The sequence below is a fragment of the Haliotis rufescens genome, unplaced genomic scaffold, assembly GCF_023055435.1.
Source record: "Haliotis rufescens isolate VD_foot unplaced genomic scaffold, xgHalRufe1.0.p SCAF_2, whole genome shotgun sequence".
In the NCBI taxonomy this organism is placed as follows: domain Eukaryota; kingdom Metazoa; phylum Mollusca; class Gastropoda; order Lepetellida; family Haliotidae; genus Haliotis; species Haliotis rufescens.
Genome location: NW_025963890.1, coordinates 34,006,833 through 34,029,570, shown reverse-complemented (window position 1 = coordinate 34,029,570; position 22,738 = coordinate 34,006,833). Strand labels below are relative to the sequence as shown.

At 42.8% G+C, this 22,738-nt stretch overlaps 1 protein-coding gene across 9 annotated transcripts in view; it reads left to right on the top strand.

Annotated features, from left to right (window-relative positions):
* The window catches only part of LOC124111882 (rho-associated protein kinase 2-like), a 75,736-nt gene that overhangs the window by 12,797 nt on the left and 40,201 nt on the right, over positions 1-22,738 (top strand). For all 9 annotated transcript variants that reach the window (XR_007222238.1, XR_007222236.1, XR_007222234.1 and 6 more), the window contains exons 2-6: positions 572-653; positions 1,605-1,705; positions 2,151-2,210; positions 17,802-17,879; positions 20,958-21,133. Coding sequence is in view for 2 of the 9 variants with exons in the window: in XM_046471757.2 (XP_046327713.2) it covers positions 572-653; positions 1,605-1,705; positions 2,151-2,210; positions 17,802-17,879; positions 20,958-21,133 (497 nt within the window). In the remaining 7 variants the exon portion in view is untranslated. The remainder of the gene's footprint in view (positions 1-571; positions 654-1,604; positions 1,706-2,150; positions 2,211-17,801; positions 17,880-20,957; positions 21,134-22,738) is intronic.

Genomic DNA, 22,738 nt, shown 5'->3' with positions numbered 1-22,738 from the left:
AAGTTTGGTTAAAGACATTTTTCAAGCCCTGCCCAAGGTGGGGACAGGGGACTAATGGGGTATCAGGCTTTCAGTAATTGACAGTTTGTACAGACACTTCTTGGCTGGGCTGCCGTCACTTGTTACCATATCAGAGAAAATGCATTATTTCTGTGCACATTAAATAATTATTAAACATAAAGGCAGACTGTTTAAGAAAGGAAACTGCTACCTGAGGAATAGCTAAAAACACGAACTTAGGGGAGATGGCTTCAGGTGAGGTAGTGTGCATGGTGAGTGCTCATCTGCTTCCCTGCATGACCTGGCTGTTTTAGTGTGTCGTCATACCCCCAGCAGAAAGTGCAATGTTTCATTGCGACACATAAAGCCCAGCTTGACTCTCTATAGCTCAGCATGGCTAATCCTAATGCCCAACGGGACCTGACCACACATGACTGGACAGTGGTGGCCACCTCCTGTGCACTTTGCACTGATCATTATTGACAGCAGTTTCTTCTTCCATCTATCATACACTTCACAGTGGGGCTTCTCTGTGACTCCAGGTTGGTTATCTCTACCCTTCTTATTTCAGGACAGTATAACAGCTCTGGTGGCCGATCTGGATCATACAGCCATCAGGAGGAATAAGAATGTGGAACATTTCCTCCTCCGATGTGAGTACATCTCATTTCATTGCATAACGACAGGCTCACAACAAACACAGCATGCACATGCTTCTGGAATGTGCTCTTGTCTACACAATTACTTGAGCCACTCAACTTTCACCCACCACTCTAGAAGGGGGAAATTAAAAACCAAACAAAAGAACCCCAAAGCCCCATGACAGTACAAAAATAGCACTCGAGAGTTCTTGCATTTTAGAGACAGATGCAAACTCTCGTTTGCTGGTGCCCAGCCACTGATGGCAGATGGCAGTCGGCAGTCTGGGCCATGTGGAACTTCCACATCCTGAGATGGGGAATTGAACATTCAGGGATATCTGTCCCTTCCACGCAGCTGCCGAAGCCAAACATTGTTGATTTTGACCAACTTTAGTGTTTGAATCCTAAAAGACAGGTTTATAACTGACTAGTCAATATTAGGTAGGTCAAAGGTCACATGGCCCGTCCTGAATTGGCCAGATTTCCAGAGTCTTGGTATTATTGACAGTTATTGGTGGAATTTGATAGATTTGATCAATTGAAAATTTGAAATAGAAAGCCTGCATGATTTAACATCTGTGTTTATGAAATAGTCAAGCCTAAATCAATATACATGAGTTCAAAGTCACATGACAATGAGCATATGATATTTGTCATGTGTGCTGCTGTTTTCTTTAGTTTAAGATGCATTGTTTTGCCGCTTGTTGTGTGCCACTTGATCAGAAGCTTCAAACTTAAGTGGCCATTGTGTCCCATGGCTGAACGCAAATAATAAAGCCTTTCTGGTTTTGCATCAGTGACAACACTGCCTCCTTGGGTCACCACTGTTTAGACTTTGAATGATAGCATATCCTCCTTTACCATTCCAGGAATCGTTCAGTTGAGACTGAAGCCTTCTCAAAATGAAGCCAACATAGTGGTTCTCATTAGTAGATTACAAGATTTGAAACTTTTCTTTTTCAGATACCAAAACTGTAGACTTACTAAAGAAACTTCGTATGAAAGCAGACGATTTTGATGTGATCAAGGTTATAGGCCGTGGTGCCTTTGGCGAAGTACAGTTGGTAAGTAAAGTAGTCTCTTCAGATAGCACCCCAAGTTGCATGCCTGATGCTGCATAAATGTCAACTTACATGGCATACTTCTACAAATACTCGCTCCAAATACATATATTGGTCTGGGCACAATATGCCAAATTAACATCACAAAGGACATGAAATTGAAAAGTTCTTTAATTTTAAAGAAAAAAATACAGCACTTACATGAAAGTAACTTATCTTGATGCAGAAAATCCTCTCATTACTGTCTAAAAATATGTATCGTGTATCATATCGAAGGTCTCTTAGGGACCGACCACTTGATAATCTTGGTGGGACCAGGGATATTGTATCGAGACCAGATATATTTTCAGCTACAGCTGCAAAACCAGATATCTTTTTAATTAAACCTGTGAGCCAAAATATTTTTTTCTGTTTCAATATTGTGATCAGTTTCAATTCTTCTCCAAAGGTGCGACATAAAAAGGCTAAGAAGGTGTATGCAATGAAGTTGCTCAGTAAATATGAAATGGTGAGTACTTTTGCTGATTATACTTTGCAAATATAAGGGAAAATAAGTGTATTATGCGAGCCATTGGCAAGCCTAGGTGATGTATAACATACATCACAGGTTACCCCTTCACTGTGTGTATCACCCCATGAAGATCCGGGTCAGGATTGGTCTTCAGCAACCATTGCTTGTCGTGAGAGACGACTTACAGGATCGGGTGCTCATCCTCGCTGACTTGGTTGATGTGTGTCATGTCCCTCTTGTGGAAATCAGTGCTCATGATGTCAATCACTGGATTGTCTGGTCCAGACACACAAGCAAACATTGTGTGAATCAGGTGGGTAGGACCTACCAGTTTGTTATCGACTACTTTAAGGAAATGCACACTTGCACCTGCACCTCCGCCTGAATATGTTGGCTTTCCAGAGTTGCGTCCTTTGGGGGTGGCAGAACCTTATGATAGTTGGTTCGAACCATACCAGTATTGACAGCACCACACGGGTGCTCATGGGTTTCACCAAAGTAGTAAACACCTAAGACCTGCACCAGGCTTTCCGCCCACATCAAGCTGATGTGCCACCATATATCGGAAATACTGTTCAACTCAATGTTAAAGCAGATTTCCTCACCCCACCTGAATATTTCCCTATGCTTAGCCTTTGGATATATTTCATTTATATAGTCAGTCAATCCACATGATTCAGTCTACAATTTCCTTTCCTGCTGTTGATGTGTTGTCAGTGTACAGGGTTACCCTGCTGTTGATGTGTTGTCAGTGTACAGGGTTACCCTGCTGTTGATGTGTTGTTAGTGTACAGAGTTACCCTGCTGTTGATGTTTTGTCAGTCTGCAGGGTTATCCTGCTGTTGGTGTGTTGTCAGTCTGCAGGGTTACCCTGCTGTTGATTTGTTGTCAGTGTACAGGGTTACCCTGCTTTTGGTGTGTTGTCAGTGTACAGGGTTCCCCTGCTGTTGGTGTGTTGTCATTCTGCAGGGTTACCCTGCTGTTGGTGTGTTGTCAGTGTACAGGGTTCCCCTGCTGTTGGTGTGTTGTCATTCTGCAGGGTTACCCTGCTGTTGATGTGTTGTCAGTGTACAGGGTTACCCTGCTGTTGATGTGTTGTCAGTGTACAGGGTTACCCTGCTGTTGATGTGTTGTCAGTCTGCAGGGTTACCCTGCTGTTGATGTGTTGTCAGTGTACAGGGTTACCCTGCTGTTGGTGTGTTGTCAGTCTGCAGGGTTACCCTGCTGTTGATGTGTTGTCAGTGTACAGGGTTATCCTGCTGTTGATGTGTTGTCTCAATATCCTTTGCTGCCTGTATTTGAAATGCTTGAGTAGAATAGCTGATCAGTCGACCTGGCCCCTTGCCATCTGTAGAGGGCCTAATTGCCTTTAAGGCTGAATTACTGCAAATTGTCTAACTCTTAGATCATTATTATTCAGGGTGATATGTATACTGGCAGTTTGTTTCATTGACTGGAAGCTGTGCCAAGTTCATGTTATATTTCTGTTTTTGTGAGATGTCCTCTTCATGACTCGTTCTGATAGCCTTTGTCTGGCCACTTATCAACATGTTGTTCCATTAGAGATGATATGCTGTGTGTCACTTTCATAACTTTAAGAAATGGCTAGAAGTAGCTGAATATAGCTTCCAACATTCTTTCTTTTGACAAGGTAACCATAGCAACTACAGTGAAAACTGGCCTAGCCACAGATAGTTGATGAAAGTGGTGGAAGTACCAGTGGGCTGTAGGTAGGGGTATGATGGGTCATGGCTCGCCTATTGTCTGTCTGTGACAGGTGCCCCCTTCCCCTGAATGAAGCCTGGTGATGCTGTAACCTCTTGATGGCTCACCTTGCAACTGGATCAACAACATGCAGACATTTGTCATTTCATCACCTCTGGGTACACTTTAATGTGTGGTTGTAGAAGCTGTATGATTCAATATCTATATCATCTGGACAGATGTTTGCCTGGTGTGGCTTTGTCTACTTGAAGTTTTGCTTGAAGTAGCTTATTTGCATAAACAATGATAAAAGCAGTAAGATCAGATTTTTATGTTTAAGTTTTAATGTTTCTTGATCAAAGAAAAGATATGAACATTAAGAAATATGATGGAGTAACAACGTTCCTGTTTACTGGTAATTACCATTTTTTACCAGTAAGATTAGTCTTGGACCGGTAATTCATGTGGCTGCCAGTCCCTGTGGACTGGCAAGTAAAGTACCTTATTAATCATTGTTGTTGACCAAAACATCGGCAATAATCAATAAAGTATATTATTTAACAAAATCAACTTGTCTGTTATCATCAGGGTTTCCTGTTGTCTATTTTCAGTTCAAGGAAATAACATTACACTGTTGATGTTAAATATCTATTTGTAGTGACTTCGCCTTGAACCATAGTGAAATGTTAAAAAAAGAGAGAAAGTTGTGATTGAACTTTGTGTGAATGACGTGTACATCTAGTTACTTCAGAGATGACTTTTTTTAATTTGTCCGCCATGAACTTGCACTGCATTGACATAATTTGAAAGAAGGAATCAACTTTAAAAAACCCTGATTCATACCATGTTGCTTCTGCGAAAAGAATTTCCATTTAACTGTAAAATTCATTCATCAAACTGATCGATTTGGTCATCCCACGTGTCCACTTACCAAGCTGATCGATTTGATCATCCCATGTGTCCACTTACCCAGCTGATCGATTTGATCATCCCATGTGTCCACTTACCCAGCTGATCGATTTGATCATCCCAGGTTGTCTCCACTTACCCAGCTGATCGATTTGATCATCCCAGGTTGTCTCCACTTACCCAGCTGATCGATTTGATCATCCCAGGTTGTCTCCACTTACCCAGCTGATCGATTTGATCATCCCAGGTTGTCTCCACTTACCCAGCTGATCGATTTGATCATCCCATGTGTCCACTTACCAAGCTGATCAATTTGATCGTCCCACATGTCCACTTACCAAGCTGATCAATTTGATCGTCCCACATGTCCACTTACCAAGCTGATCAATTTGATCATCCCATGTGTCCACTTACCCAGCTGATCGATTTGATCATCCCAGGTTGTCTCCACTTACCAAGCTGATTGATTTGATCATTCCAAGTGTCCATTTACCCAGCTGATCGATTTGATGATCAAATCGATCAGCTTGGTAAGTGTGACCCTAGTTCCAGTTGCCTTCTCCCTGTCTGTGTTTCTCCTGTAACAGCAGGCAGTGGGGCTTCGTACATCCTACAAGCTTCCTCCCATCGTATCATTGTGTAATTGTAAGCAGTTCTGCTGCAGTCCCAGTCAATACTTTCCCAATCCAGGAGATAATGCACAGTATTTTGTTTGCTGTGTGAATTCAGCATCAACCTTCCTGCTTGGATAATATTGTTGCTTGAAGAAGATAAACATTGTAGATAGAAAGAGTAATTTGAGCCAATAATTGGCAAGCAACTTCATGCATAAAAATATTGGAAACAAATTAGAAATTGAAATCAAATAGTTTTCCTTGGCTTTTATCTACTACTTTTGAAGTGATATGTTGTTTTCTTCTTTAGGATGTTCAGGGAGTTAAAAATACCCAGCCTGGAATGCTTTAGTGAGCCATAGTAAGCCTTCTTGACATTGGTGGAAATTATGATTGCTTTTCTGTACTTGCTATAAGCAATCTGAATTTTTCTTGAATGAGATGCCAAAAGTTGTATCAACTGAATGGAACTTCTTGAGTTTTTTTGTTCATTTAGCTCTGATAGTATGACATCAGATATTATTAAAACTGTAAAACATTTTTGTTATTTCTTTGAAAAATGAATCTTTTATAGATTTTACAACTTTATGGATGCTGTAAATAAATGATCAGTATGTAAAATACATCTTCTTTGTATATAAAACTTTGTGAAACCAATGTACACTCCAGATGTATAAATTTTTTTCTTGGTATGTTGATGTTTATTTTTGGTTGAGAATTGTCTCGTCTCGTCACATTTTATTCTTGAAACTTTACACTGTGAATACACAGTTTGTGTTAATGTGAGAGGGCTTTGACTGTTGACCAGTGATGGTTGGCTTAGCCTCACACCAGGAACATATGTGTCACTGTGTATGATGGCGGTTGGCCTCAGCCCAGCTGACCCGAAGTGACCGACTTCCTGACCATTGTGACGTCAGGCACCCTGATCCATGCTGACGCTGCTGCTAGTGGACTGGCCACTGACAGACTTCGGGGGCTGCCTGTGTTGGCCAGATTACTTTATGGACCGGGATGTGTGACATTCCATCTCTCCCCAGCAGGCAACAACAAAAGATCAATGTTTTGGGCTCTTTGTTCCCCAGAGCCCCTACCAAGGTCACAGTGTATGTAGCCTATGCACCAGGATTACCCGGTGTCACAGTGTATATAGCCTACACACCAGGACTACTTGTGTCACAGTGTATGTAGCCTACACACCAGGACTACCCTGTGTCACAGTGTATGTAGCCTACACACCAGGACTACCCTGTGTCACAGTGTATGTAGCCTACACACCAGGACTACCCTGTGTCACAGTGTATGGAGCCTACACACCAGGACTACCCTGTGACACAGTGTATGTAGCCTACACACCAGGACCACCCTGTGTCACAGTGTATGTAGCCTACACACCAGGACTACCCTGTGTCACAGTGTATGTAGCCTACACACCAGGACCACCCTGTGTCACAGTGTATGTAGCCTACACACCAGGACTACCCTGTGTCACAGTGTATTTAGCCTACACACCAGGACTACCCTGTGTCACAGTGTATGTAGCCTACACACCAGGACTACCCTGTGTCACAGTGTATGTAGCCTACACACCAGGACTACCCTGTGTCACAGTGTATGTAGCCTACACACCAGAACTACCCTGTGTCACAGTGTATGTAGCCTACACACCAGGACCACCCTGTGTCACAGTGTATGTAGCCTACACACCAGGACTACCCTGTGTCACAGTGTATGTAGCCTACACACCAAAACTACCCTGTGTCACAGTGTATATAGCCTACACACCAGGGCCACCCTGTGTCACAGTGTATGTAGTGTACCAGGGATCTCTGTGCCCTGTGATGGGTTGTGGTGTACCAGGGGTCTCTGTGCCCTGTGATGGGTTGTGGTGTACCAGGGGTCTCTGTGCTCTGTGCTCTGTGATGGGGTGTTATGTACCAGGGGTCTCTGTACCCTGTGATGGGCTGTGGTGTACCAGGGGGCTCAGTGCCCTGTGATGGGTTGTGGTTTACCAGGGATCTCTGTGCCCTGTGATGGGTTGTGGTGAACCAGGGATTTCTGTGCCCTGTAATGGGTTGTGGTGTACCAGGGGTCTCTGTGCCCTGTGATGGGTTGTGGTGTACCCGGGGGCTCTGTGCCCTGTGATGGGTTGTGGTGTACCAGGGATTTCTGTGCCCTGTGATGGGTTGTGGTGTACCAGAGGTCTCTGTACCCTGTGATGGGTTGTGGTGTACCAGGGATTACTGTGCCCTGTGATGGGTTGTGGTGTACCAGGGGTCTCTGTGCCCTGTGATGGGGTGTGGTGTACCAGGGATCTCTGTGCCCTGTGATTGGTTGTTGTGTACCAGGGTTCTCTGTGCCCTGTGAAGGGTTGTGGTGTACCCGGGATCTCTGTACCCTGTGATGGGTTGTGGTGTACCCGGGGGCTCTGTGCCCTGTGATGGGTTGTGGTGTACCCGGGGGCTCTGTGCCCTGTGATGGGTTGTGGTGTACCAGGGATCTTTGTGCCCTGTGATGGGTTGTGGTGTACCAGGGATTTCCGTGCCCTGTGATTGGTTGTTGTGTACCAGGGTTCTCTGTGCCCTTTGAAGGGTTGTGGTGTACCCGGGATCTCTGTACCCGGTGATTGGTTGTGGTGTACCAGGGATCTCTGTGCCCTGTGATGGGGTGTTATGTACCAGGGGTCTCTGTGCCCTGTGAAGGGTTGTGGTGTACCAGGGATCTCTGTACCCTCTGATGGGTTGTGGTGTACCCGGGGGCTCTGTGCCCTGTGATGGGTTGTGGTGTACTAGGGATCTTTGTGCCCTGTGATGGGGTTGTGGTGTACCAGGGATTTCCGTGCCATGTGATTGGTTGCTGTGTACCAGGGTTCTCTGTGCCCTGTGAAGGGTTGTGGTGTACCCGGGATCTCTGTACCCTGTGATTGGTTGTGGTGTACCAGGGATCTCTGTGCCCTGTGATGGGATGTGGTGTACCAGGGATCTCTGTGCCCTGTGATGGGGTGTGGTGTACCAGGGATCTCTGTGCCCTGTGATGGGTTGTGGTGTACCAGGGGTCTCTGTGCCCTGTGATGGGGTGTGGTGTACCAGGGATCTCTGTGCCCTGTGATGGGGTGTGGTGTACCAGGGATCTCTGTGCCCTGTGAAGGGTTGTGGTGTACCAGGGATCTCTGTGCCCTGTGATGGGGTGTGGTGTACCAGGGATCTCTGTGCCCTGTGATGGATTGTGGTGTACCAGGGATCTCTGTGCCCTGTGAAGGGTTGTGGTGTACCAGGGATCTCTGTGCCCTGTGATGTGTTGTGGTGTACCAGGGATCTCTGTGCCCTGTGAAGGGTTGTGGTGTACCAGGGATCTCTGTGCCCTGTGATGGGGTGTGGTGTACCAGGGGTCTCTGTGCCCTGTGAAGGGTTGTGGTGTACCAGGGATCTCTGTGCCCTGTGATGGGGTGTGGTGTACCAGGGATCTCTGTGCCCTGTGAAGGGTTGTGGTGTACCAGGGATCTCTGTGCCCTGTGATGGGGTTGTGGTGTACCAGGGGTCTCTGTGCCCTGTGATGGGGTGTGGTATACCAGGGATCTCTGTGCCCTGTGATTGGTTGTGGTGTACCAGGGGTCTCTGTGCCCTGTGATGGGGTTGTGGTGTACCAGGGATCTCTGTGCCCTGTGATGGGTTGTGGTGTACCAGGGATCTCTGTGCCCTGTGATGGGTTGTGGTATACCAGGGATCTCTGTGCCCTGTGATGGGTTGTGGTATACCAGGGGGCTCTGTGCCCTGTGTTTTCGGATTGATTACTAGATATAGTACCTCTTCCATTCAAATGTTGTCATTGAAGTCTGCAGCTCACCATTTGCACAGCCCCCTAGTCCATATTTCATTGTATCTTGATCCCATTTCCTTCTGCTTGCTGTATTTGATCATCTGCCATCATAGCTGGGTGTGTACGTATGTACTCTGTTACTATATAGGCATGTGCAGGTTGGGAAGTCATAGGCTGCAGGTGATGGTTCTGCTCACCGGGGATCAGACTTGGTATTAGCTCAAACTGGCCTGCAAGTCATACCTCGTCCTGTGAGGGAATAGTTTGACAAATATCATCTGACAGCAGTAAGGGCTTTCTTGTTTGGTCAAAAGTCTTATTTATTGTTTTATATATCAGTGTTCAGTGTATACTAGAGGTTTGTGACGTCTGTGTAGTCATGTTGCTTGTTAAATACTTGTATTGTAGATCACTGTACACAACACACATAGGTGAATAGTGATTCCAACTCAGTTCCAGTCTTAACTACTCTGGTAAATGCTTGGTTGTGATCATCATTCAGCTGGATTAAAGACTGTAGTATCTATTTGGACAAGCTTAGTTTAGCATGGTCTCATACATATCACGGAGGTGGCTGTGATTGATCCTGCTGGAAGACAAGCTACGTGTGAAAGTTCCCAGGATAGCACCCATCTGTATCCAGTTTTAGCTGCAGGCTTGTCATTTCATTCAGTCCAACATGACAAGGTGGAAATACTTGTGGGGATCTCCCACCGCCCCCCAGTCACATGTGTAGGCCACCTTCCTACAGTCAGCCCACCTGGGAAGGCAGGTAACATGCATATGCCTGCAGCTACAGCCTCTCCCTACTACTGTGGGAGGATTGTAGCTAGGAAATGTGGTGATAGATCATAGTTCAGAATGGAGCGTCCTGCTATTAATATACATACAGAGTCAGGTCTTGGAGTGTGCTTACAGACTTATGCTTTCCTCCTCTGTTGGTTGTGAGATGTGGGAAAACATCATTAGAAGCATATGGTTTTGTGGCCTTGTAGATGCACTACCAATCAAGTACCATACCAATGAAATATATTTTCAGAATATCTTCAAGTCACATTAATGTTTCCTGAATGATTTGTTGATTTTCTAATCTTCATCATAAAGGGAACATTCTGTGATCTATATACTTTGTTAAAGCTTGGATACTAAGTGTTCCCTCACTGTTCCTATTCTTGGTGGCCTCGGTTGTGAACCCTTACTGACTCTCCCTCACTCACTCCTCCCTTCGTCTTCCCCTTAATACATGACCCTCCCGCTGTGTCATTATATCCCAGCTACATGTAGTGTGACAGACACACAAATGTCATTATATCCCAGCTACGTGTAGTGTGACAGACACACAAATGTCATTATATCCCAGCTACATGTAGTGTGACAGACACACAAATGTCATTATATCCCAGCTACATGTAGTGTGCCAGACACACAAATGTCATTATATCCCAGCTACATGTAGTGTTACAGACACTCAAATGTCATTATATCTCAGCTACGTGTAGTGTGACAGACACACATGTGTCATTATATCCCAGCTACGTGTAGTGTGACAGACACACAAATGTCATTATATCCCAGCTACGTGTAGTGTGACAGACACACAAATGTCATTATATCCCAGCTATGTGTAGTGTGACAGACACACAAATGTCATTATATCCCAGCTACATGTAGTGTTACAGACACACAAATGTCATTATATCCCAGCTACATGTAGTGTTACAGACACACAAATGTCATTATATCCGAGCTACGTGTATTGTGACAGACACACAAATGTCATTATATCCCAGCTACATGTAGTGTTACAGACACACAAATGTCATTATATCCCAGCTACATGTAGTGTTACAGACACACAAATGTCATTCTATCCCAGCTACGTGTAGTGTGACAGACACACAAATGTCATTATATCCCAGCTACATGTAGTGTTACAGACACACAAATGTCATTCTATCCCAGCTACGTGTAGTGTTACAGACACACAAATGTCATTATATCCCAGCTACATGTAGTGTTACAGACACAAAAATGTCATTATATCCCAGCTACGTGTATTGTGACAGACACACAAATGTCATTATATCCCAGCTACGTGTAGTGTGACAGACACACGTGTCATTATATCCCAGCTACATGTAGTGTTACAGACACACGTGTCATTATATCCCAGCTACATGTAGTGTGACAGACACACGTGTCATTATATCCCAGCTACATGTAGTGTGACAGACACACATGTGTCATTATATCCCAGCTACATGTAGTGTTACAGACACACGTGTCATTATATCCCAGCTACATGTAGTGATACAGACACTTGTGTCATTATATCCCAGCTACATGTAGTGTTACAGACACACACACATCATTAAATCTTAGCTACATGTAGTGTTACAGACACACGTGTCATTATATCCCAGCTACATGTAGTGTTTCAGGCACATACATCATTATGTCCTAGCTACTTGTAGTGTTACAGACACACGTGTCATTATATCCCAGCTACATGTAGTGTTACAGACCCACACATCATTATGTCTTAGCTGCATGTAGTGTTACAGACACATGTCATTATATCCCAGCTACATGTAGTGTTACAGACACACATCATTATATCCCAGCTACATGTAGTGTTACAGACACACACGTCATTATATCCCAGCTACATGTAGTGTTACAGACACACACGTCATTATATCCCAGCTACGTGTAGTGTTACAAACACATACATCATTATGTCCTAGCTACTTGTAGTGTTACAGACACACGTGTGTCATTATATCCCAGCTATGTGTAATGTACAAACACATACATCATTATCTCCTAGCTACATGTAGTGTTACAGACACACACGTCATTTTATCCTAGCTACATGTAGTGTTAAGACTCACATCATTATATCCAAGCTACATGTAGTGTTACAGACACAAAAATGTCATTATATCCCAGCTACGTGTATTGTGACAGACACACAAATGTCATTATATCCCAGCTACGTGTAGTGTGACAGACACACAAATGTCATTCTATCCCAGCTACGTGTAGTGTTACAGACACACAAATGTCATTATATCCCAGCTACGTGTAGTGTGACAGACACACAAATGTCATTATATCCCAGCTACGTGTAGTGTGACAGACACACAAATGTCATTATATCCCAGCTACATGTAGTGTTACAGACACAAAAATGTCATTATATCCCAGCTACGTGTATTGTGACAGACACACAAATGTCATTATATCCCAGCTACGTGTAGTGTGACAGACACACGTGTCATTATATCCCAGCTACATGTAGTGTTACAGACACACGTGTCATTATATCCCAGCTACATGTAGTGTGACAGACACACGTGTCATTATATCCCAGCTACATGTAGTGTGACAGACACACATGTGTCATTATATCCCAGCTACATGTAGTGTTACAGACACACGTGTCATTATATCCCAGCTACATGTAGTGATACAGACACTTGTGTCATTATATCCCAGCTACATGTAGTGTTACAGACACACACACATCATTAAATCTTAGCTACATGTAGTGTTACAGACACACGTGTCATTATATCCCAGCTACATGTAGTGTTTCAGGCACATACATCATTATGTCCTAGCTACTTGTAGTGTTACAGACACACGTGTCATTATATCCCAGCTACATGTAGTGTTACAGACCCACACATCATTATGTCTTAGCTGCATGTAGTGTTACAGACACATGTCATTATATCCCAGCTACATGTAGTGTTACAGACACACATCATTATATCCCAGCTACATGTAGTGTTACAGACACACACGTCATTATATCCCAGCTACATGTAGTGTTACAGACACACACGTCATTATATCCCAGCTACGTGTAGTGTTACAAACACATACATCATTATGTCCTAGCTACTTGTAGTGTTACAGACACACGTGTGTCATTATATCCCAGCTATGTGTAATGTACAAACACATACATCATTATCTCCTAGCTACATGTAGTGTTACAGACACACACGTCATTTTATCCTAGCTACATGTAGTGTTAAGACTCACATCATTATATCCAAGCTACATGTAGTGTTACAGACACAAAAATGTCATTATATCCCAGCTACGTGTATTGTGACAGACACACAAATGTCATTATATCCCAGCTACGTGTAGTGTGACAGACACACGTGTCATTATATCCCAGCTACATGTAGTGTTACAGACACACGTGTCATTATATCCCAGCTACATGTAGTGTGACAGACACACGTGTCATTATATCCCAGCTACATGTAGTGTGACAGACACACATGTGTCATTATATCCCAGCTACATGTAGTGTTACAGACACACGTGTCATTTTATCCCAGCTACATGTAGTGATACAGACACTTGTGTCATTATATCCCAGCTACATGTAGTGTTACAGACACACACACATCATTAAATCTTAGCTACATGTAGTGTTACAGACACACACGTCATTTTATCCCAGCTATGTGTAGTGTTACAGACACACACGTCATTATATCCCAGCTATGTGTAGTGTTACAAGCCCAACCATCATTATGTCCCAGCTATATGTAGTGTTACAGACACACACGTCATTATATCCCCGCTACATGTAGTGTAACAGACACACGTCATTATATCCCAGCTATGTGTAGTGTTACAGACACACGTCATTATATCCCAGCTACATTTGTAGTGTTACAGACACACGTCATTATATCCCAGCTACATGTGGTGTTACAGACACACGTCATTATATCCCAGCTACATGTAGTGTTACAGACACACGTGTGTCATATCCTGATGTGATTCAGGGGCGCCTGTTGGGTCGGCCATGATGGAGAGGAAGTTATTGCTGATTGTGTGTCAGTGTTGACTGACAGGAAATAATCGGCATACGATACTGCTGCAGAATGTCACAATAGAGCGGACAGATTTAGATGTAAATGTACTTGATTGCTTCTTATACGTCAATCCTGTAAGCTGTGGTAGTCTGTTACATTCCTCCCAGGGCAGTACACTTTGTGGCCCCCTGTCTCCAGCCCGTGACAATCTACACCATGTATCATCTGATACTATAGTGAAATCTGTGCAGTGACTGGGCCCCCTGTCACACAGCCACTTGGAACTTCCCACCTTTAAATAACACTCTTACACATCTTGACAGTAAAAAGTAAAAGCCATAAGCTCTGTTGATGGAAATGTTTGACACAGATAGTTCCATACTTCCTGTCATTTTTGCATTGTAGCAGAAGAAGTCTGTTGCATTTTGTTTAGTTCTATCATAGGCATTTTAAATAGAAAACAGCAACTTGTAGGGTTAGTTATGTTTCTTTGTCTATGTGAACTATGATGCAAAACTTGTGAATGTTTTGTAGAAATAAATACATCACTGACTATAAATTTCAGCATATAGAAAAGTTGTGAAACTACTTATAGCTTATGGTACAGCTCAATATGTAGGTGCCCAGGTTTAGTGTAGTTGAAACCTTTACTGTTTGACACACTAGCTTTGGCAGAACGTGTTTCACTTTAGGTATAACTCTTTGAGAAAAAAACTCTCAGCCATTGATACAGCATTGTATATTTCCTTGACAACCTCTCCGCCATTGATGCATCATTGTATATTTTCATGAAAACCTTTACCTGATTAAAGGAAGGAAACAAATAGGTTGACGGGTATTTGTATATGAAGCAGTCCAAATTTCCAGCGTTAGTTTGGAGAGTTTGTTGTGAAAACAACTAAGCACTTACGAAAACCTCACAGCAGTTGTTGGACTTGAAAGCTCTTGATCTGTTGATATTTGGTTTAGCATGAGTTTGGTGTTTGTCTGGAAATCTTTGAGGTTAAAGCGTGTAGAGGGAGGCGATTGTTGACTGCTGGCTACCGTTGTGTCAAGCAGACTGGCCACGGGCTTCATGGAGGTTACTCATGTCGGGTGTACCAGATGCAGCCAGCGGCTTGTCCAATATACATAAAACTTAGGGACACAAATAATTTACATTGTGAGTGCAGTGGGACATCCCCATTAGTGATACGTTTATGCCTGCTGAGCATGTGCAGTATCAGTAAAATGCTTTGAAATCAAGTGAAAAGTAATCCAGTCTTTGACCACCCTGTTCATTCCTTGAACCCGAGTATCTGTTTGAGAGTCACCTGGACTACAGTGTGTTGTCATATCCTGATGTGATTCAGGGGCGCCTGTTGGGTCAGCCATGATGGAGAGGAAGTTATTGCTGATTTTGTGTCAGTGTTGACTGACAGGAAATAATCGGCATACGATACTGCTGCAGAATGTCACAATAGAGCGGACAGATTTAGATGTAAATGTACTTGATTGCTTCTTATACGTCAATCCTGTAAGCTGTGGTAGTCTGTTACATTCCTCCCAGGGCAGTACACTTTGTGGCCCCCTGTCTCCAGCCCGTGACAATCTACACCATGTATCATCTGATACTATAGTGAAATCTATGCAGTGACTGGGCCCCCTGTCACACAGCCACTTGGAACTTCCCACCTTTAAATAACACCCTAACACATCTTGACAGTAAAAAGTAAAAGCCATAAGCTCTGTTGATTGAAATAGTTCCATATTTCCTGTCATTTCCATGGAGGACACTCATGCAGGGTGTACCAGATGCAGCCTGGACTCATAGATAGTTAAACCCAGCTAAATCACAGCTCATGGAAGTATGGTGCCTCCGCATCCTTGTCTGGACCTGGGATGGTGGAGATGTGTCGGGCAGATTCATGTCGCACATGGATAAGGATGATATTGTTTCAGCGGACGATGGCTGTTGACTTGGCTATTACTGAGATGGTTGTAATGCCACGCTAAATATTGACATTTGGTATTGAGCAAACCATGAACGCACAATGAAGGGTTTTTGAATCTCTCAGTCATAGACAAAAGAACTGTAGTTACACTAATAAAATAATTGTTTTATTACAATTTCCTAAAACCTTTTATTTTTTACCAGAATAAGTATGTAGGATCATTTTGATGTTGTGATCATCTTGTTGTGTTTTGATATTGAATTTGGTTCTTTCCTTGAAATCTAGTAGTAGAGAGTTGAAATAAAACCAGATTGTTTTATCATTATTCACTTTGACAAGTGCATGCATAGTTACATGACAATACTTGTGAGGTATTGCTTATCATGATTTGTTTCCAATTCTCGCCAAACTTGAGGCAATGAATCAGTGTTCAAATAACCTTAGATTTAAATTGTATACCTGACTATACCAGCAACCTATAGGGGCCCAGGACCCCCCTAATTTTCCAACACAGATTAAACATAGGCATATCTGGAGTCTGACACTAAGACAGGTAATCATGTTAGTACAGATTATGCCTGGGTCACATTAGGCTAAAACTGTCATGGAAAATGATTGGCCATGTAGTTAAGCCAGTTTGTTGAAGTGAACTGGATTGATTGAAGCCTTGTTCCTATATATATGTCATACAAGTGTTCATTTGTTTCATATTTTCTGCCTCATGTTGTTGTGCTCTTGTCATATATGTTACATGTCATGGATACGGATATAAGTACAGTAAACTACGGTTATAACGAACACGCTTATAACGAACTGAAGGATACAACGAACTTACTTTTTAGTCCCGACTATTTGCTGTAGTTTTGCTGTGTATATGCCTATAACGAACTACGGTTATTACGAACTAAAATTAGTGGTCCCTTTGAGTTCGTTATAACCGTAGTTTACTGTATATATGCATTGGGTGGCTGAAAGGTTTCGGACCCTACCTATGATGGACTGCATTGATGGAGGTGGTTGCTGATTATTTTTCAACATGATCACCTCCAAGCTCCATACACTTCTGCCAATGATGCTGGAGTTCGTGGATCCCACTGGCGTAGAAGGCTTCTTTTGGATGGTGTAAAAAGTCTTCCACAGCAGCAATAATGCCATCATCATTTGCTTGATACTTGCCAGACTGTTCTTTCTTCAAGTTGAGGAAGAAATGGAAATCGGACGGTGCCAAACCTGGTGAATACAGAGGATGTTCAATGAGTTCATTGCCCCAGTCATGCTTGGGGCCATGGGGTCAACCGGTGGTACAACACACCTTTAGCCATTGAAGGTCTGACTGATTGGGAGGTAGTCTACCAGTAGGATTCCTTTGGAATCCCAGAAAACTGAAGATTTCACCCAGCCATCTGAATGGAGAGATTTTCCCTTCATCTTCGGAGATGTGTCCACTGCTTTGACCAATGTTGATTGTGGTTTACTTTCTGGCAGATAGTGGTGAACTCACGACTCATCTATTATTACATAAGGTGATTGTAACTCTCATACCTTAACACAGATCTACGACAGCCATAGAGCTGAGGTTGTTTTGTACAATGGCTCCCTGAACTTTTCAGCCACCCCATTTATATCAGTGTTAAACAGTATTGGTGGCAACATTTATGATGGTCTTGCATGAATGTTCACTGAGGAGTTGAGTTGTGTCAGGCATATTGTCTGAAGAGAGTTGTCTGCCTGAGTTTATGTGATTTTGTGTTTGTATTGCAGTTGAAGAGATCCGACTCAGCTTTCTTTTGGGAGGAACGTGAAATTATGGCTAATGCCAACAGCGAGTGGATTGTCCAGGTAAGTAACAGCATGTCAGGGGAGGTTTGTTATAGAATACAGCTTGCCAATAGAAGGTATTATTGTAGATTGTATGGATTTGATTAAATAATGGAGGTTGATACAGTAGACTGCAGGTGACTGATGTTCCTGTTGAGCCTGTGTGCAGATATCTGCTTGTTAACCCACCTCTGGACTGTCACTAGTTGAGGGGTATGCACTGGTATATTTGCTATGTGAAAGTGGTACAGTGTGTTTACCCAGGTATTACATCAGCGTAGTGAGATTCTCAGTACACCTTGAAAATAGGTACATGAGATTGGTAATTAGAGACTATTTGCATCACTTGTACACAAGCTTCCCTGGCCTAGTGACTGGGTACAGTGCTGTAATTACAGGTCTAGTTGTGGTATCCCAGTGTCTTACACTTGTACCCTGTCCTACTTGGTCAGTTTATATCATCTTCAGTTAAATAATGCCACATTTTGTGAAAATGTGTTAATGATCAGTATTTACTAATCATGCTACTGTGACAAATATTTCTGAAGATTTTTCCAATTTCATGCTTAAAATGCAAATGAGGAAAGGTTTTGCCATCTATGTAATTTCAAATTTGCATTTACTTGAAGATGTCTTTCGAACATGAAATTGTGCATATGAGTTTTCTGGCTCACAAATTGAAACTTGAAACTACATTGGAAATCACCCACCATACCCCATTACAACCAGTTTCAGTTGTATTGAAATGCAAGCATTTTATCTTGCATCACACACATCGTACCTACATTGCAAATTATGTCAGAATTCCATGAAGTGACAGTGAGGAAGATAATCAGACAGAGCGGTGTCAGGTATTACTGAACAGCTAACACTATACCCCTCACTTCATTTGTACTGTATGTCTTTACATGAAACAATAATTCAGATATTTGACATAGTCAACTTTTTATATTTTTCTCTTGGTTGTCACCTCAGCTGAACACCCATGTTTATATTGAGATATTATTACCTTAACATGTTTTCACTCAATATGTAACAGTTTTGTGATGATTTCAAACCAATTCCACATTCATCACTCTTTTAATGGTGTTGTATTCAAACATCAGAAGGAAAGCAACTTTCCCTTCACAAACATGCATGGTGTAAACATCAACAAGAGTATTGCAGCATATATTTCTTAGCTAACAATGTCAGATAAATTATTGACAAGTTGTCTTAATATCCAGTTATTCCTGCATCCAGATTCACGTGTAGCCAGGCAAAGGATACATCTATACCCTGTAGATACTGCCATGAATGCATCATATGCAGAAAATCATGCAGATATAGTTGATTTGTTTCCGCAGATTTACGTATATCGGGATGTGTCATGTATTAAATCGTGACGACTTACAGTGCTTCGGCTTCCTGCTCAGCAGCCAGATGTTTTTAAACGCTTGTTGATGATACTAACAGGACAATAATTTTACGGTACTATAACCTCCTGGGCAGAGCCTTCAATCATCTCTGTCCATAAAAGCAACACACCAAATTTAAAATCAAGCAATTAGTTATTCACATACATCTTTAAAAATTATGATACAGATTAATTTCTTTCAAGTAGTTAAGGATGAGATGAGTAATAATTCAAGTTATATATCGGCAAACTTTAAAATGTCAGACCAGACAAGAATATAATAAAGAGATGGGTCTATGCATTAAAACGGATTATAAAATTGCAACACTTTACTAATATCGTTTATATTCTGCAATTAAACGTTAATTAAATGCAATGTACTGGGTGTATAATATAACTGTCTGGGAGTGCAAGCAATTACTCTTGGAATTACTTATTTCAACATGGACATTAGTGATAATAATCGAACATTGCTGTCCTTTAAACATATTTTATCTGCAATATAATAAGGCCAAGCAAACATAGTTTGTTAAAAGACTAGAAATTAAATAATATTGTCGTGTCAGATACATGACGTGCAAGGTGCCCGTCGGTCAGCAGTGTGCACGGTGAAAGGGAGAGCACTCTCATAAAAGCCGTGAGATTAACTGCCCTTGACATCAATCATGTTAATATAAGGTCACAGTCGGACATTTTGAGAGTTTATAGAAATGCCCCAGCTGACATTTTCCTGATGAAAAAGTAAGTTGTCCGCAAACTAATGCTTGGAGTTGTTGTCTCTAAGAAAGCTGGGACAGTGTGACTCATTCCTTGATAAAATAATGATCATGTTTTTAGAGCTCGACACGTTTCCAACGTTGATGATTGTTGTTTAAGACAACCGGATATATGCAGTGCTCCCTGAATACAGGGCTTTGTTCTACCGTATATTGATATAAAAGCAATTCGGTGAGACTAATTTAGGGTCTGATTCCATTGCATTATCAATATGACCAACCTTTTAAACCACACAATCAATCATCGTGTCGTTAAGTATAATGAGACTTGTTTGCTGAGGCCGACGGGGCGAACTAATGATGGGTTAGCGTTTATCGGGTTGTACTGTCCATATATGGTCAACAGTGGCTTGTATTATGGTCTAGATTTCCATAATGTACTAAAATGATGGTATTCTCAGAAAGGGGTATCCAGGTTTGGCTAGACTTATCGACTTAGCCTTTTCATTGCCCATATACGCACCACTTGTAAGGATGTGATGCCTGTTCTTGGTCTTTTCTTCTGTTTTGTTTTGTGCATGTTTTGATTTACGTTTTTGAAGCAGATGATTGTTCTTCGGGGAAGAGGAAGTTTCTCTTTCAAGACATGCGCATAGAAACAGCTGTCATGATCAGTGATTTGAGAAATATATTTGGAAATGAAATTTTGTTCGATAATACCTGACATTGCTTTAATATCAATAATTTTAAATTTGAGGTCCCAAATGTAATATTTTTTGGAAACTTTGCCAAAGAAATGGCTAAACATGATATTTTATGGGTCCTAAGGGATATTGATTACCTTCAAATTACCTTCACTTATATCAGTAGTGTGAAATGTTTATTGTACATAGTGAAATTGCATATAGTATACAGTGAAAAGTATTTGGTCATCAGGCCTTTGATGCAGTGCCAGGGTGTACCATTTCTCCTGATACTCTTTTGCAGCTTCACTATGCATTCCAAGATGGCCGCTTCCTGTACATGGTGATGGACTACATGCCCGGGGGTGACCTGGTCAACCTCATGAGTAACTATGATGTACCCGAGAAGTGGGCCAAGTTCTACTGTGCTGAAGTGGTCCTGTCCCTAGATGCTATCCACTCCATGGGATTCGTACACAGGTAATGCCAAAGTTCTTTATCAAGTTCAGCTTCACTTTTCAGAATCTACTTATGTTATTAAGTGACAAAAGAATTGGTGTGAAATTGAGGTGTTGAACAATGGGTAAAGTTGATACCTAGTGACTAATGCTTGTGGTAAGAGGTGACTTGCATGGGTTTGGGTTGATTCCGACACACACACACTCTCACTCACTCACTCACTCACTCACTCACTCACTCACTCACTCACTCACTCACTCACTCACTCACTCACTCACTCACTCACTCACACCTCTTCCTTCCTTCACTCGACAACTCACCTTCCACTAGGCTCCACCATGTATATGGGGTCCCACCACATCCACAGGACTCTTGTCAGGTACATTGGGATACACATATCCATTAGTGGTGGGACAACACCCCAGTGCATTGGTGGATCACAATTTTTTACTTCTTGATACAAGTGTTGATCACAATCGCACACTAAGTACAAAAAATCGATTCTGACCTTAAAATTTGCTTTAAGTAACTGTTACACCAAACACTAATTGGTAGTGAAAGTTAATTGTGAAAACGTAAATATTTTCATCCATTGTGCCATACTTGAGACTGCCAACTGTAAATCATCGGTTTGCCAGGTATTTGGCATAAAAAAGATCGCATACAAGTATCGTGATACATATCGGATCGTGTGTAAGGTATCATGATACATATTGGATCGCACAGTTGGTTTTTCGTCCCAGCCCTAATATCCATAAGGCCCCTATTATGCTCAAAGGCCCCGCCACATCCACAGGGCTCCAGCGTTTCCATAAAGCCCCACTATGTCCAAAGGCCCGCTATGTCCATAGGTCCCCACCAATCTATAAGGCCCCACTATCTCCATAGGACCCCATCATGTCCACAGGGCCCCACTATGTCCATAGGGCCCCACCAGTCTATAAGGCCCCACTATCTCCATAGGACCCCATCATGTCCACAGGGCCCCACTATGTTCATAGGTCCCCACCAGTCTATAAGGCCCCGCCATCTCCATAGGACCCCATCATGTCCACAAGGCCCCACTATGTCCATAGGGCCCCACCAGTCTGTAAGGCCCCACCATCTCCATAAGACGCCATCATGTCCACAGGGCCCCACTATGTCCATTTGGCCCCAGCAGTCTATAAGGCCCCACTATCTCCATAGGACCCCATCATGTGCACAGGGCCCCACTATGTCCATAGGTCCCCACCAGTCTATAAGGCCCCACTATCTCCATAAGACGCCATCATGTCCACAGGGCCCCACTTTGTCCATAGGGCCCCACCAGTCTATAAGGCCCCACCATCTCCATAGGACCCCATCATGTGCACAGGGCCCCACTATGTCCATTTGGCCCCAGCAGTCTATAAGGCCCCACTATCTCCATAGGACCCCATCATGTCCACAAGGCCCCACTATGTCCATAGGGCCCCACCATGTCCCTAAGGCCCCACCATCTCCATAAGACGCCATCATGTCCACAGGGCCCCACTATGTCCATAGGTCCCCACCAGTCTATAAGGCCCCACTATCTCCATAGGACCCCATCATGTCCACAAGGCCCCACTATGTCCATAGGGCCCCACCATGTCCCTAAGGCCC